General features: G+C 51.3%; 8 protein-coding genes across 8 annotated transcripts; 4 read left to right on the forward strand and 4 right to left on the reverse strand.

The window, feature by feature from the left end:
* Positions 1–248: 248 nt before the first annotated feature.
* MCYG_08349 (exodeoxyribonuclease 1) lies at positions 249–2,560 on the forward strand (the record flags this gene model as incomplete). Its single annotated transcript, XM_002843220.1, has 3 exons — positions 249–261; positions 323–470; positions 532–2,560. 3 exons carry the CDS (start codon positions 249–251, stop codon positions 2,558–2,560), a joined length of 2,190 nt encoding a protein of 729 aa, XP_002843266.1.
* A 292-nt stretch (positions 2,561–2,852) lies between these two features.
* Positions 2,853–3,287, reverse strand: MCYG_08350 (uncharacterized protein; the record flags this gene model as incomplete). Its single annotated transcript, XM_002843221.1, has 1 exon — positions 2,853–3,287. The coding sequence occupies one exon, from the start codon at positions 3,285–3,287 to the stop codon at positions 2,853–2,855; it is 435 nt and encodes a 144-aa protein (XP_002843267.1).
* Positions 3,288–3,640: 353 nt separating this feature from the next.
* On the forward strand, positions 3,641–4,640 carry MCYG_08351 (conserved hypothetical protein; the record flags this gene model as incomplete). Its single annotated transcript, XM_002843222.1, has 4 exons — positions 3,641–3,674; positions 3,745–3,813; positions 3,870–4,197; positions 4,265–4,640. 4 exons carry the CDS (start codon positions 3,641–3,643, stop codon positions 4,638–4,640), a joined length of 807 nt encoding a protein of 268 aa, XP_002843268.1.
* A 1,567-nt stretch (positions 4,641–6,207) lies between these two features.
* MCYG_08352 (conserved hypothetical protein) lies at positions 6,208–8,214 on the reverse strand (the record flags this gene model as incomplete). Its single annotated transcript, XM_002843223.1, has 5 exons — positions 6,208–7,282; positions 7,363–7,631; positions 7,696–7,848; positions 7,901–7,989; positions 8,103–8,214. 5 exons carry the CDS (start codon positions 8,212–8,214, stop codon positions 6,208–6,210), a joined length of 1,698 nt encoding a protein of 565 aa, XP_002843269.1.
* A 48-nt stretch (positions 8,215–8,262) lies between these two features.
* MCYG_08353 (RING finger domain-containing protein) lies at positions 8,263–9,378 on the forward strand (the record flags this gene model as incomplete). The annotated part of the gene is made up of 4 exons (XM_002843224.1): positions 8,263–8,383; positions 8,420–8,508; positions 8,533–8,731; positions 8,786–9,378. 4 exons carry the CDS (start codon positions 8,263–8,265, stop codon positions 9,376–9,378), a joined length of 1,002 nt encoding a protein of 333 aa, XP_002843270.1.
* A 119-nt stretch (positions 9,379–9,497) lies between these two features.
* MCYG_08354 (DNA replication regulator SLD2) lies at positions 9,498–10,981 on the reverse strand (the record flags this gene model as incomplete). The annotated part of the gene is made up of 2 exons (XM_002843225.1): positions 9,498–10,789; positions 10,852–10,981. 2 exons carry the CDS (start codon positions 10,979–10,981, stop codon positions 9,498–9,500), a joined length of 1,422 nt encoding a protein of 473 aa, XP_002843271.1.
* A 374-nt stretch (positions 10,982–11,355) lies between these two features.
* MCYG_08355 (dihydrolipoamide succinyltransferase) lies at positions 11,356–13,269 on the reverse strand (the record flags this gene model as incomplete). Its single annotated transcript, XM_002843226.1, has 9 exons — positions 11,356–11,529; positions 11,628–11,750; positions 11,807–11,866; positions 11,964–12,317; positions 12,371–12,721; positions 12,770–12,825; positions 12,877–12,948; positions 13,005–13,045; positions 13,106–13,269. 9 exons carry the CDS (start codon positions 13,267–13,269, stop codon positions 11,356–11,358), a joined length of 1,395 nt encoding a protein of 464 aa, XP_002843272.1.
* Positions 13,270–13,580: 311 nt separating this feature from the next.
* MCYG_08356 (LYR family protein) lies at positions 13,581–14,126 on the forward strand (the record flags this gene model as incomplete). Its single annotated transcript, XM_002843227.1, has 5 exons — positions 13,581–13,603; positions 13,674–13,806; positions 13,855–13,933; positions 13,997–14,038; positions 14,089–14,126. The coding sequence occupies 5 exons, from the start codon at positions 13,581–13,583 to the stop codon at positions 14,124–14,126; spliced, it is 315 nt and encodes a 104-aa protein (XP_002843273.1).
* Positions 14,127–14,318: the final 192 nt, after the last annotated feature.

Genomic DNA, 14,318 nt, shown 5'->3' on the forward strand with positions numbered 1-14,318 from the left:
CGTGACCACATAGGAAACCGCGTCTTTTCAGCGCGTCGAGGTTGCTAACAGAAAGAAGACTTGGATGTTGCCGGTGCAACTCGACCACTTCTTTCTCTCTCCCCGAGTTGCTCCCTGGGGTTTCTTGTCTGCTGTTTACTGCTTCGACTTAGCTGCTATCCATGGATCATAGCAGTGAAAGGTTTACCACTTCTTGACCGATCTGGGAGCAGTCAAAATCTAGAGGAGTGGATGCTGTGACGCTAACCATGGGAATTACGGGTAAGTGGTGATGGCATCTACTCACATCTACGCATTAAACCACGGCTAATCCTCTTTTTAGGGCTCCACGGGCTTCTAAAGTCGATACAGAAGCCCTGTAATGTGAAGAAATTCGCCGGTCAGACCCTTGGAGTGGACGCATATGGGTGGTTACATAGAGGGACAGCTGCCTGTGCGTACGAAATAGCACTCGGCAGGCCTACCACAAAGTAGGCTTATATCCAACAGATATTACCGCTTATGAGGGTTAGATGCTGATCCGTTGTGTAGATATGTTGATTTTACTATCGGTCGTCTGCGGATGCTACAGCACTATGGAATCACCCCATACATCGTGTTTGATGGGGGGATGCTTCCCAGCAAAGAGGCGATAGAGGCCTCCAGGGCTGCCAGACGAGAGGAGAGTAGGAAGCTGGGCGAAGAGCATATGCGGAGAGGCAGGACTGCGGAAGCGTATCAGGAATTTCAAAAGGCAGTTGACGTCACGCCCTACATGGCTCGTGTCTTGATTGAAGAGCTGAAGAAGCACAAAATAAAATATCTGGTCGCTCCGTATGAGGCTGACCCCCAGTTGGTATACCTGGAGAAACAGGGCATCATCAATGGCATCATCTCAGAGGACTCGGATATGCTTGTCTTCGGTGCAAAACGTCTTCTTTCCAAGCTTGACAAAAACGGTGACTGTATCGAAATTAACCGGGGTGACTTTGCTGCCTGTCGGGATATCAGTCTGATAGGCTGGACCGATGAGAATTTCCGGCACATGTGCATTCTCAGCGGATGTGACTACCTTACTAACATCCCCAGGATGGGATTGAAAACAGCATACCGTAGTATCAGGAAGCACAAGTCGGTGGATCGGGTAGTCAAAATGGTTCAGTTTGATGGGTCGAGTCGTGTTCCGCCGGGTTATCTTGAAAGCTTCAAACGAGCGGAACTTACTTTCCTGCACCAGCGGGTGTTTTGCCCCACCGCCAAATGCTTGGTCATGCTTAATCCGCTTCCAGACGGCGGGAATGGAGAAGACATGCCGTTCGTTGGTGCCATCCTGGACCCCGATGTGGCTATTGCGATCGCCTGCGGTGACCTTGATCCGATGACCAAGGAGCCGATTGAGATAAAGCCGTCATACCCAGAACGAGAAAGGCTGGTTCGGACGGGACGACAGTCCATAACCTCGTCTGATGAGAAGAAACCAGCACGAGAGATACATGAATTCTTTACGCCAAAGCGCGTTCCACTCTCTGAGCTGGACCCGAATTCAATGACTCCCTCACCAGGACCCAATCGACCATTGGTGAGCCGGCAGAATCGGTATTCTCTGGCCGCGAACCGGGTATCGACCCCTCCCAGTATTACCAGGAGTGCGGCCTCGATACCAAATACCCCAACCGACCGGGCACGACGAACAGAAGCATTTCTCAGATCCGCCTCCGAATTACCGCCGCCTCAAGTTCAGAAGAGACAGCGCCTCTGTTCGGACTCTGACGAGGAGAGTGTAGCAGGAAACATGGCCGAAGTGAGTCGCTTCTTCGCTGGCCCCGGAGAAACAACGACAACTCGCAAGGACACAACGAGCAAGAAGCGCAAGAGTAGCAAGCTCCATGTCTTTTCAGACCAGGAGGCCGCTTTATCTCCTGGTCAAGCAATAACCAAGCAGCACACAGCTACCAATGATCCTACAAAACCGCTCCCATCAGGTCGCCCTCTTCCTCCTCTTTTCCTTGAGGAGCCTATTTCAAACACCAGCACACAGGAATCAGCCGTTACTTTACCAACACCATCACTACCGACCGTAGCTGACAGCCGATCTGTAGATGCCAACTCCGACCCATCCCTGTTCGAGAGCGTGCTGGACTACAACGTAAAGCGCCATAACTTGAAATTGCGGGAGAAGTATGCTTTCAACCCTTCTGAGCAAAGCGAGACCGCCCAGAGCAACAGAGACGACATTCCAACCGCACCCACCCGTAGTTCTTTGCCAGGACGATGTGTGAAGCGGACACTGTCCTCCCAGATACGACCAAGCCCGTTACAACGGCTAAAACAAAGCGCACTTGCTCGATCAAAATCCATGACCAGTCTCCAGCCACGGAAGCTTGTCGATAAGCCGGAAGACACTCCCACAGCTACTGCAGACGAAGCAGCCGATCACCTCCTCCCACCAAGAAACGTCTCGCACGGTGGAAGCGAGGACATGATCACACCAAACAGCGACAACTCAGCCGACGAAAAGGACGACAGCCAGGAAGTCGCCTATTCCTTCGACTTCTCCCAGTATGCATTCAAGAAGGCGTAAAGCAATGGGGCTCGTTTGGCTTTTTTTGAACCTTTTGAATACATTTTTTAGAGAGTATGTCTTGTTTCTGGGATATAAAATAACAACAGGAGCTTTTATGGGAGGGAGTCCGGAGTTTATCCTGCTGACGCTGTGCTGATGAATGTATTGACCTACTGGGCCAGAAGGCTTTGGGAGTTTTTGGGGATAAAACACATGGAGTTATGCCACTGTTTATGTATTTCCTCTTTCGCACGTTTTATGCACTTGTTCCCCTGGCGCAAACCCTGCCACCGTCCTAGTCCCGATGAGGCTAGCGCGCCCCACGTGGTTCCTGACGGGCGGGAAGTTCTGCCAAGGGCGGTGAGCTGGCGTTGCCTCGGCAACCAGGGCGAGTAAACAAAGCCGCCTCGTTGGCCCAGCCACGGACTTTTGGATACATCGACATCCAACGGCGAAAAGGATACCCATCCAGCCACCGCATCTCGAGCAAGTCACTCTCTATCTTCTCTTTGCCGCCAAGTGACTTCTCTCTCTCTTCTTTCTTCCCTCTTTCACTCTCCTCTTCACTGTCTTCCGACGAAAAAAGACATCGTGTGAAGATACACACACTCAATCTCGACCGTTTACCGGTGATTTTTTGGTCCTTCGTTCGCCACAAGTCCATCAGGGACTTGGAACGGGCTGTTGGATTGCTTTCTCTCATAGCTACGAGCTTTACCATCTTCTCTTCTTCCTTCACTTGCATGCACCATACACACGCTGATCTACCTCACCTATCTCTCCTCTTCCGCCCGCCAGCAAGCTACCGTGCTCGAGGCTCCTAACCATCTCCTAGTTGACCTGTCGAGATCCTCCGGCCGCGAGACTACGATTTTTTTAAAAAAAAAAAAAAAAAAAAAAAAAACGCTTCAAGTTACAGCAGCCTTCGTAAGGCTGTCAGCCCGTACAGCTGGGTCGGAGTACCAGGCTCCTCGTTTGGTCGGATTAGCTGGTCAGCCCTCCGAGACCCTAAGGGGCAGGAGTCGGAACTCTCTGGGAGGGCCTAGCACGGGAGATTGGGAAAAGGAAGGCCGGATAGTGAGGTGGATTTAGTTCAAGATGGCGGAGATGCGGTTTATGTCCGGCATAGCCCGTACGTGGTTCAGCCTCCATAAGAAAGATTGAATGGTTAGGCAAAAGCTGACAGTTTATCGTCTGTTTAGGGTTCATTCCTGCGGTGGGATATCACCATGTTCTCATGTTATTCATTGCGCTCTCCATTCTACTACTATGTGAGTAACGTTAACACGGCGAACCCACTTGGACCGTTGCTAACAAGGTGCAAAAGCTCTATTACTTGCCGGATGCTCGTCATCGTCTCCACAGATTCCCAGCATTTTCCTAATATCGATGTTCTACGAGAAATACCCAGCCGTCATGAGTACTGCGCAGGCGGACCCTGGACTCGTACCGACAATCGCAAACATAGTCGGAGGTGCTCACTTGGAAGTCCGGGTAGGGTACTTTGGAATCTGCATCCAGCGAAACGGGGGTGGTTTCCTCTGCAACCAGAACGCGACTATCCTGGCCGAGTCCCTTGGTGTCGAAAGTGATCCCTTAAATCTGATCTGGGTCGCATCAACATTCAAGGATGCGGTGGTATTTCCATATCTCATGTGAGTATTCCTTTTCAATACCCCCCGTTAAAGAGTGTGGTGGCATGGACTGATTTTGTGCGCTTAGCATCGTCGCGTTAATCTTCGCATTCCTCTCCTTCCTCCTCCTGGCGACTTTCCCCGGCTGGCATGAAGAACTCAACCAACAAGGCTCGGACATCGAAGTAAAGCCGTTCCCATCCCGGCCTGTATCGCAAGTCGCCCTCGCACTGATCTTCGTTGCGTCCGTCTTCATCCTGGTGTCGGTCCTCTGGCAACACACGGCGTCGGTGGCAGCCAGTACAATAGCGCAAGACCTGGGGAACGGCAGCGTGAAGAGTGGCGTCGGCACGTCTGCCATGCTTCTGGGCTGGTTTGGCTTCGCCTTCTTCATCATCGTCTCCATTGGCTTGCTCTGCATGATCTTGAGTATCAGCTACTTCTCACAGATAACAGATGATTAAAGATCTGTCTTCTTCTTCTTTCTTATCTCTTGTCTTGATATCTATTCCTCCCCCCTTTACGCCCAAGTATATGCCCCTCCGTTATGTGTTTTTTTTTGTTCCTCACGATCTACTATTATAATGGGTTTGGGGATCTGGGTACGGGACATTAACGTGCATTTAGACATAAACGAGCTTCCCTGACGGCCAAAAGCCTCTTCTTCGACCACACTTTGACTCCCCCGATGTTTGGCATGCCTTTTTTCTTCCCTCTTCCTCTGATTTACTTTTCTTGACGCTCTGTATATGAAATATTTCCTTCGCGGTGGTGTTGGGAGTTTTCACTCTGGAGGGATTCGTCTATTAATCAACTTTGCCACGGCCAAGTTATACGCCGTGTCCTTGATACTTAATGCGAATACTGATTAAAAACAATTTGAATGATACAAGTATACTGTTCTATTCTCCTTGGTGCAGTCTGTGTGTTGGTCCAGCTACTGTGTTTTCTACATAACAGCACTTGGCTGTGGAAGGAGAACCCCAAGGTATAGATTGATAATGCTGGTGAATAGTCTATAAAAGCCCACACCATGACCATCTCAAGAGCATGCGTATTACGCCCTCAAAGCACCGATGTATCTCGCCGTACCGTAGTCTGACCCAGATGTTTTCCCGGTAGTCAGCAGCAGCTACCAACAGCCACCAAGTGGAAATAATAACATACGGATTTGACCATCTCAAGGCCTATAAAGGGCCAGCTGCTCTTGAACATATAATCCGGCAGTCTATCATGCAATCTCAAAAGGTCAAGACTTCATCCCAAGCCCCCTTGGCTTCCTTACAGTCACCCGACGAATATCATTAACAGCATCCTGTCAGAATCTGCCATTCGGCCAAAAAGGTGAGCCCAATTGGTGGCAGGGAGACTGGTTATATTCGACACATTCCCTTCATTCAAATTATTACAGTTAAAGACGGTGCATATCTTTTCTTTAGCATGGCCAGTAGCTGGGTTCTTTTTGAGATAAAGAGGAGGTAGCCCAGGCAGTGCACGACTCCAACATGCTCCGGATACTGCCATGAGTCTTTGACCATAGACAACGCCCAAGGGCTGGCGGTACATGTTGAAGGCTCTCCTCGTTGATGGCGGCCTCATAACCTCGTCTATCAGTTCGAAGGTTTTGCTATAGTAGAAGAGAGCTGTTGACTGTAGGATATAATGGATGGAGGATGGCAAGAGAAGAGGATTTCTTCCCTGCTATATAGTCTTCTAGCCTGGCATTCCATTCACTTCTCTACTTCGTGAAGGAGGCCGTCTACTTCGCGGCATATACGTGAAGGAAGTTGTCTAATTCACGGGCTTACGTGAATAGAACTAGCAGTGAAGAATGCCGTGGGAGAATAGTCAAGCGTGATGCAGGCATGTATTGATTAGAGAAACACATATCAGAGGCATCAGCAACGCCAGCACAACTCCAACAGAGATGGAAAAAAATACACAGTAGTCATGATACAGCCCTAGAACACAAACAAGAAGAAGCAAGGAGAAAACCTGGGCGATATCTGGCGAGAAATGAAAGGAAATCAACTAGTAGTTCATCACCGGGCCTCCGCCGGGTCCCCTGGCAGGACCTCTGTTGTCCATTGAGCGGTCATGGCCGCCGCCGGCAACATGGTCATCCAACGACCTGTATCTTGATCCGTGGCCGTCCCCCCTACCCCCACCAGCGCCACGGCCACGTCCTCGGCCGCCTCTTCCCCCTCGTCCCCCCCTACCACGGTTCCCACGGAAGGGTGGCTGTGGCCCATTATTATAATGGCGGTTATAGTAATGTGGCCTCCCGCCAGAATACTCAGGGGCAGCTGGTCGATGCTGCTGCATGTCACGATAATCCCGTGGAGAGGACTCCGTCTCATCTCGGCTGTCCGGCTGGACTCTCTTCTTGCCGCCTCGGCCAGCGACGCCGTTCCGTCCTACATTCCGTTCCTGCACACGCAGGATGGTCTTCTCCCCGATTACCGTGTCAAACACTAGAGAGTCATCCTTCGTAACTGGGTTCCAGTTACGGATCTTGGCCGCATCTGTCGGCCGCACGCCTTTGCGCATACCGAGCACGATCATAGGCTCTGGGTTGTCAGTGTGGATAGTCTCTGAGCTATCCAGCGGACTGACCCGTGCAGCCCATACCTTGTGTTCGTGCGTGCCCGTGTCTGTGACACGCCAGCGGACGACCTTCCCAAGGCCCCCAACCTTGTCAAGTATGGGTTTGGGAGACGATCGCGGTGTGATCATGATGCTGTTCGACATGAACTTAATTTCACTCGTGTCAGCGACGCTGGATGATATTAGTGGAAGGAAAATGTTTTCTATCAGCCGAGCGGTGTCAGCATTTGACAGGATGTATCCTGTGTAGAATGTAGTCTTTGAAAGCTCAAGTCTGCCATAGGGTGACTTGGTGAGATTTGCCGCTGGATTACCCAGTGATGCATTGTGAGAGTTGATCATGCGTTGGATCTCGGCTGCCTCTGTGACTGGAGACAAATACTTAGCCAGCTCAGCCACTTGGATCACCTCAGCGGTGATGGGCTTTCGGGTGGCCGATGGGCCCGCTGCCAAAGCATCTTTATTGAACTGCTCAAAAAAGTCACGGAAGCCTTTGACACTGTTTGTTGTGAGTGGTTATAAGAAACTTTCATCCCTCCCAAGAGGGTTTGGCCATGGTAGAAAGCGCGCACTACTTACTGATTTACACGGTCCTCGTAGACTCGGATTTCTTCAGCCTCTTTATACGTACGCATTAGGTCATCTAGAAAGCATTGCTTGAATTTCATTGTAGATGCGAAACGCTGGTTGTTCGGGCCAACCTCTGGTTTCAGGCAGACAAGATCAAATGCCAACTGTTTACTCTTGATCATGCGTCCGATAAGCTCGGCAAAACCACCTTCAGACCTTCCAGTTAGCAGGACGGTGAGGGCATCTTTCTGTTTCATACTCAGTTGAACCAATTGGGCCTTCGTATCATGTCAGTCGGTGGGTGAGCCACGGTGATATACCACGGATCGACGGGTATCGTACTATCTGTTCATTCCACCACCCTGCCCAGGCGCGGGCTTCTTCAACTTCGATCCCATCGCCTGTTGATCCAAGGATGTTCGAATCATGCCACCAGCCGCCTTTTGCAAAGCATTCATATGACTGCAGAAACCCAATTGTTGGCCCATTCCATAACTGTGGGTTGGGTAAGGGGCTTAGAAAAACTTGGTATTCGGTCAGTCATCACGGTCGAGAATACGAAGCGTAACTTTGGGGGTGTCTCCGTACGAGTGTTGTCAAAATCATAGACGTGAATAGCTTTGATATTCGGAATGGCTAGAAATGTGTCCATGTTAGCTTCCGTTCATACAACACCCAAATCGACCCACGAGAAACAAATAGAAAAAGACAGGTATGATGGTGGCCAGTTTTTTCAATCGTAAACCCACAGGGAAGGACGCCTTCATTAAGGCACGACCATCGTTTCAACGCGGTTGTCGAGTAGGCTGTAGACCTCTGGGGGTTAAACCGCGTTGCGCTGTTGGCTATAGCTGGCGCCATCTGTGCGTAAGCAGCTGCGAGTCTCGGGAATCTGAGTGCCTTAAGCATATGAGAGCATTATCTATCGTATATCACAGACAAGTCGAGTCGTCAACTTGTCATGCCGCAAGTCTTTCAGTCCCTCGAGATCTTGAAATCTTTCAAAGTCTTTCAAGCTTGCATTCAATTTGCTTTTTTCCCTTCTTCAATTTTGTTATTACATAAGCGAATATAATATCACGTGATATGCATATCGAAATCCCAAAGAGGAAATTCTCGACTTCGACTTCAGCTTTTCCCATGTTTTACTCGAGTGTTTGCGCTTGATATGCATGCCAGATGGCCCGGGATGTGGAGGGGAGTCAGGATGTACTTTGCAAGATGATAGCAGATGTCCATCGGGACGACCAAGGCGAGCCATGCGTGATCTGCCTGGACAAGGTCGAAAAAGCCGGCACTGCGATCCCATGTAAACACGCCAATTTCGACCTGCAGTGTCTTTTGATATGGCTGGGACAACGCCCTGCTTGTCCGCTGTGTAAGTGCTGATACTGCCTATGCTGCGGGTATGCTAGGCTCATTGTCTGTATAGGTCAAGCGGCCGTGACTGGAGTGAAGTACGAGGAGAAGATAGTCTGGATACCAACTTCTCCGCCTGCTGCTAGTAAAGAAGGGGGCCCCAGCCTTAGACATATACGCAGACAGCGAATACAGCACTCTGGCCCCCGTGCCCGTGTAGAGGTGGACTCTGCACTGTTGCGTCGCCGACATGTATACCGCCATCAACTGTATAGCCTACGGGTGGGTTCGAACAGATACTCCCGGTATCGTGAGCTCACGCCTCGGATGATTGACCGGGATGGCAACCTGCTCTCCCGGGCTCGGAGATGGATCCGGCGTGAGCTGCAGGTGTTTACCTTTTTAAACCAGCCGGATCAAGATAGAGAGAGAGCTGGTGTAAGGATTGGAAACCCAGAGTACCTGCTCGAGTACATCATTGCCCTTATACGCACGGTTGACATGAAGGGCAGCGCAGGACAGGCAGAAGAGCTGTTACGAGACTTCCTGGGCAGGGAGTATGCCTCACTGTTCCTACATGAGCTGCAGTCCTGGATGAGGAGTCCGTTTGAGACTCCGCGGGAGTGGGATGCAACTATTCAGTATGATGAACGTGGAATATCATGATAATTGATTTAGGATTATCCTAGACAACCATGGTTGATGCTATATACGGAATAAATAGTTCTATCTAATCGTTGAATCATTCAGGGTCATTAATTATATAAAGCAAGAAACAGCCAATTTCATCGCCTGCCGAACCGGCCTCCACCCTTCTGGCCGCCCCGACTTCGTATCTTCAAGGAGCGGTAGTTGGCATGTGCTTCCGCCTTGATCCTTCTTAGCTTCTTCTCTGGTTTCTTCTCTACCAAACTAGGCTTGGCTTGTTTTGCGCGGCTCTTCTTGGGGATATACACCTCGTCTGCATCGGGATTATCGCTAGAACCATCGTCTCCTGCAGGATCGGCTGTTTCAGTAGCAGCGAGCTCATCATCGCTGTCATCGACAAGCGATTCCCACCGAGGCTGAGCGACCGGTTTGACCCGAGAGGGCCTGAGACGGGATAGCTTGGTGGTCCGTTTCTGGCCCTTCTTCTTATAAGACTTATATGTTTTTGAGGGAGATCTGTGAACATCGGCTTCACCGTGGGTGTTGCCATCGACCTGATGATCCGAAAAGATCTGTGTCTCCTCAACCCGATCCTCTGGCTCTTCAACTGGGTCTTCCTTCTGTCCCTCCTGTAGCCGTTTGGCGAACGAGCTTATTCCCTTCCCAAATAGCCTCTGCGGCATGCGCACGGACACGGGCACAGGGCTATGCATAACGGGTGAAAGAGCGCCCTTCCTCGCAGTAGGAGAAAAGAGGTTCTTCCGTCGTAGAAAGGAGGGTGTCTCTGACGCGAGACCTCCACGCGCGCCGTCATCGACACCATCCTCCTCGGGGATGGTCGCACATCGAGTCGCCGTTGGCGTGGCGAAGAAGCTCGATAGATAGAACTTGCGTGCGGAAGACAGCGGGGTTGATGCATATCTCTGTCTTCGCGCAGTGGCCGTGGCACTTCCACCCGTCGATGGCGTAGCGGGCACCTTTTTGCGAGAGGGGGTCTGCACCATCGCCCCGCCGGCAACTACATGCCTGTCAGCCCTCGGGGTGTTCCGACTCGGCGGGTCCAGCAGATCAAATAGGCCCAGAGCTTTCCCGTCACGCTGCGGAGTAGGCCCTATGGCCTCGTAGAGAGGAAGAGGCGATTCTCGCGGGCCGTTTAGTCTGCGGATGTTGGATGGAGAGTCGTATGGATCGATTCGCGAAGGGTGTAGTGGGTTCACTACAGCGTTCCTGCTGGGGGTGCGCAGCTTCGTAGGTGTTTTGGTAGCCCCCTCGACGTCATCGTCATCTTCAAATGGGCAATTTCTCTTCGTTCGTCTCTTCGGTGTTTGGTGCTCTGTCTGGCGGGTATCTGCTGCCGCCGAATTTGCTGCCTTTGCAGGCTTCTGAGAGCCGTCTGACCGCAGCCGTGCATACTCCTTGTACTTTTCAGCTATGTATCATTAGATCGGTCGGTGTATATGCCATCTTCAGGTGCCTTGGTTACCAACATACCGATGGCTGGATTGTTCTTTATATCCTCGCGACCTGGCTTCCGGGAGGTCTGCAGAGTAAACGTCTTCTCCCACTGCTTCAGCTCTGCCCGGAGCAAGGAAGCCTTTCCATCTGCACTTGTATCTGCCATCTTCGCTGTCCGTCGCCCTCTATCTTTCTTCCTGTCTCTCTCTCTGCTTTCTCTGCTTTCTCTTTGCTTCTTCGCGTCGTTAAATAGAAAAAAAGTCGCGTCACGTCAAGCTTAGTCATCAACCAATGAGAAAAGCGACGTTTTTGTTTACAAAGCTGAAGAAGTCGACGATATAAAAGAGGAAGACGGGAGGAAGAGGAGAAAAAGATACTCATAAGACGTTAATTCTATTGTTATTTATGCTGCTGTATCGGTTTCACTTGATAGCAACAGTGCTGATGGTCGAGGTTGCTTATTGTTGTACATAGGGAAAACGAACATGAGATATTGAAACAGACATATGAAATGTGATATGATTTGCCAAAGATCAGAATTTACAGGTTGAAGTCGGTGGATATAGGATGATGATATGCACGGGAGGATGGGTTGGGTGAGGGTAGAGGTGTGAAGGATGGTCTCGGTTTAGCCGAGGAGCATGCGGCGAGGGTCTTCGATGTATTCTTTGACCTTGACCAAGAAGGTGACGGCCTCCCTTCCGTCGAGGGAGTCTGTGGTCGTAGGTGAGGGCGAGATACATCATCTACGGAGAGTGTTAGCAGATCTGATTCTCTAGAGTTGGCAAAGACCGCTGGAGGAGGATGCTTACGGGTCTGATTTCGATCTTGCCGTTGACGACGACGGGCTTGTCCTTGATGGCGTGTAGGCCGAGGACACCGGTCTGTGGCAGGTTGATGATGGGAGTTCCCATGAGAGAGCCAAAGACACCTCCCTGTTCGCCTTGTCAGCCTGGGTTTCTATCACTGGGGTAAAGTGGAAGAGACTTACGTTGCTGATAGTGAAAGTACCGCCGGCCATATCCTCAATGGTCAACTTGTTGTCGCGGGCCTGTCATTTCTGTTAGTTTTAAACTATGCCACGGTAAAGAAAAAGATAAATGACATGCCTTCTTGCCTAGATCAGCGATAGACTGCTCGATCTCTACGAGCCCCATGGTCTCGACGTTGCGGACGACGGGGGTGACCAGACCCTTCTCAGTGGCGACGGCAACACTGATATCGACGTAGTCCCGGTAGACGATGGTGTCACCACCGTTGGGGCCCTCGATGGAGGCATTGACGGCGGGCACGTCCTTCATGGCGAGCACGCAGGCGCGGGAGAAGGCGCTCATGAATCCGAGCTTAACGCCCGTCTTCTTGAGGATGTCATCCTTGTAGAGCTTGCGGAATTCCATGAGCGAGGACATGTCGACTTCGTTGAAGGTGGTGAGGGAGGCGGCGGTGTTCTGGGACTGCTTGAGACGCTCGGCAATACGCAGGCGCATGCGGTTCATTTTCACCTATCAACCCCGTTAGGCTGTATGACTTTACAAAAAAGTAGAAAATAACGTACCCTGCGCTCATCTCTGTTTCCGGGAGTGGCTTTGGCAGCAGCAGGCTCTGGAGCAGCGGCCTTCTCCTTCTTGGAGGCGGACGGTGCTGGAGCAGACTCAGACTTGGCCGGAGTAGACGTAGGAGCAGGAGCCTCCTCCTTCTTCGGCTGTTCCTTGGGCTGCTCTGGCTTGGACTCCTCCTTGGGCTGTTCGGATTCAGCAGGCTTCTCGGCCTTCTCAGCCTTTGCGCCCTCTGGAGCGGCACCGAGCTCGAGGCGGACGAGATCCTGGCCGACGGTGACGGTGTCTTCTTCGGCAGCGAGGAATTCACGGATGATACCAGCCTCGGTAGCATTGACAGTTACGTCGATCTGCACTGTTAGCGTTCATCTTTGGACCAATACAAGGAGTGTGTCTACCTTGTCGGTTTCAATGGTGGCCAGCTCCTCGTCCTGCTCGACGTAGTCACCGATCTCTACGAGCCGTTAGTACGATGTCGCAGTATGAAGAGAGACATCAAACCCACCCTTGGAGAACTGCTTGAGGGTTCCCTCTGAGATAGACTCGGCCATCTGGGGCACCTTTACCATGGCATCGGCTGTACAACTGTCAGATCTATATATCTCGTCGTCCATGTGTATATGTCTAGCCTACCGTATGTGCGTATCTGGCCGATAGATCGAGGGAGGACATATCTACCACCGTCAGCCACGCCCACGAGACAACACTCCAGATGAACCAACAAGGAGACTTACTGTGACCGCAGCGAGTCAAGACGGTAGAGAGACGAAGTAGAGGCGAGGGAGGCTGGTCTGCTGGCGGTGCGTATGGACGAGAAGCAGCGACAGCTCTGGGGACGGACGACGGCTGGCGTCTGGCGCAAGGCACCGGCCAATTGGGATATTCTCCTTGATGCCATGGTAGCGAGCAGCGTGTGAATTAGATATTAACAGAGAGAGGCTTGACAAAGGGTAGTTGTCGGTGGCAGAAGTTTTTTCGAGCTGGCGATGTTTTATGTTTTGGAGATGCGGAAAGCGGACGAAACCGGAATATCCATGTTCCAGGATGGACTTTGCAGAGATGAGAAGAAGAGAAGAGACAGGGAAGAAGAAGAGAAGAAGAGAAGAGACAGAGAGAAGCAATTGAGACGACAGAGGGAGAAGACGAAGAGACAGAAGAAGAGTCCGTCTGGATATATCTTGCCACGCTATTCTCCTTGAGGACGAGACCATGTCAACCCGCCATCCAGCCCTGTGAGTCCGCTTGTTCTCTTTGAGTCTCTGCTTTATATATTCTACGGAATTGACACTGACGACGAGACAGAGTGCTGTACAAGCGCGCCCTGAAGCTGTCTCTGGACTGGGCAGTGCACCGAAACCTCTGGCGCGGCCAGGCAGTCTACATCCGCTCCCTCTTCGATGCGAACAAACATGTGCGAAACCCGCGAGAGCAGCAGGTGTGTTCACCTTATCCTATATATATACATACATACTGACGGGCAAAGGTCCTGCTGCAAGAGACAGAGAAGCTGCTGGAGAAGTGGAAGCATCCTGACCCTTACCGGGCCCCAACCGCGCCTGGCGGTATGTCGTCTCCCTATCCTCTGCCGTATATCCTCTGCCGTACGCCGTGCTAACCGCCTGCAGGATCCAAGTGGGAGCGCAACCTCGAGGCTCCCATCCTGAACCGTACGTCTCTGCCATCTTTATACGTATACGTGTGTACTAACTGCTGGCAGCCCCCCAACCGCAACATCTGGCCAAGGTCGAGAACTGATAGACTGTACATCAATGCAATTACTTTTATATCTTTTACTCTTTACATTTTACTACGTTACTCGGTTGAAGAACGATTGAGACAGACGTCACTTGCATGTATTAATATACACCATCGTTATTGTGAAGTAAAAAGTGTGAAAAAGTGAACCACGTAGACCATCCTATCCCACCCCGAACGGAACCATGCGCC

Source organism: Microsporum canis, genomic scaffold, assembly GCF_000151145.1.
Source record: "Microsporum canis CBS 113480 supercont1.8 genomic scaffold, whole genome shotgun sequence".
Classification (NCBI taxonomy): Eukaryota; Fungi; Ascomycota; class Eurotiomycetes; order Onygenales; family Arthrodermataceae; genus Microsporum; species Microsporum canis.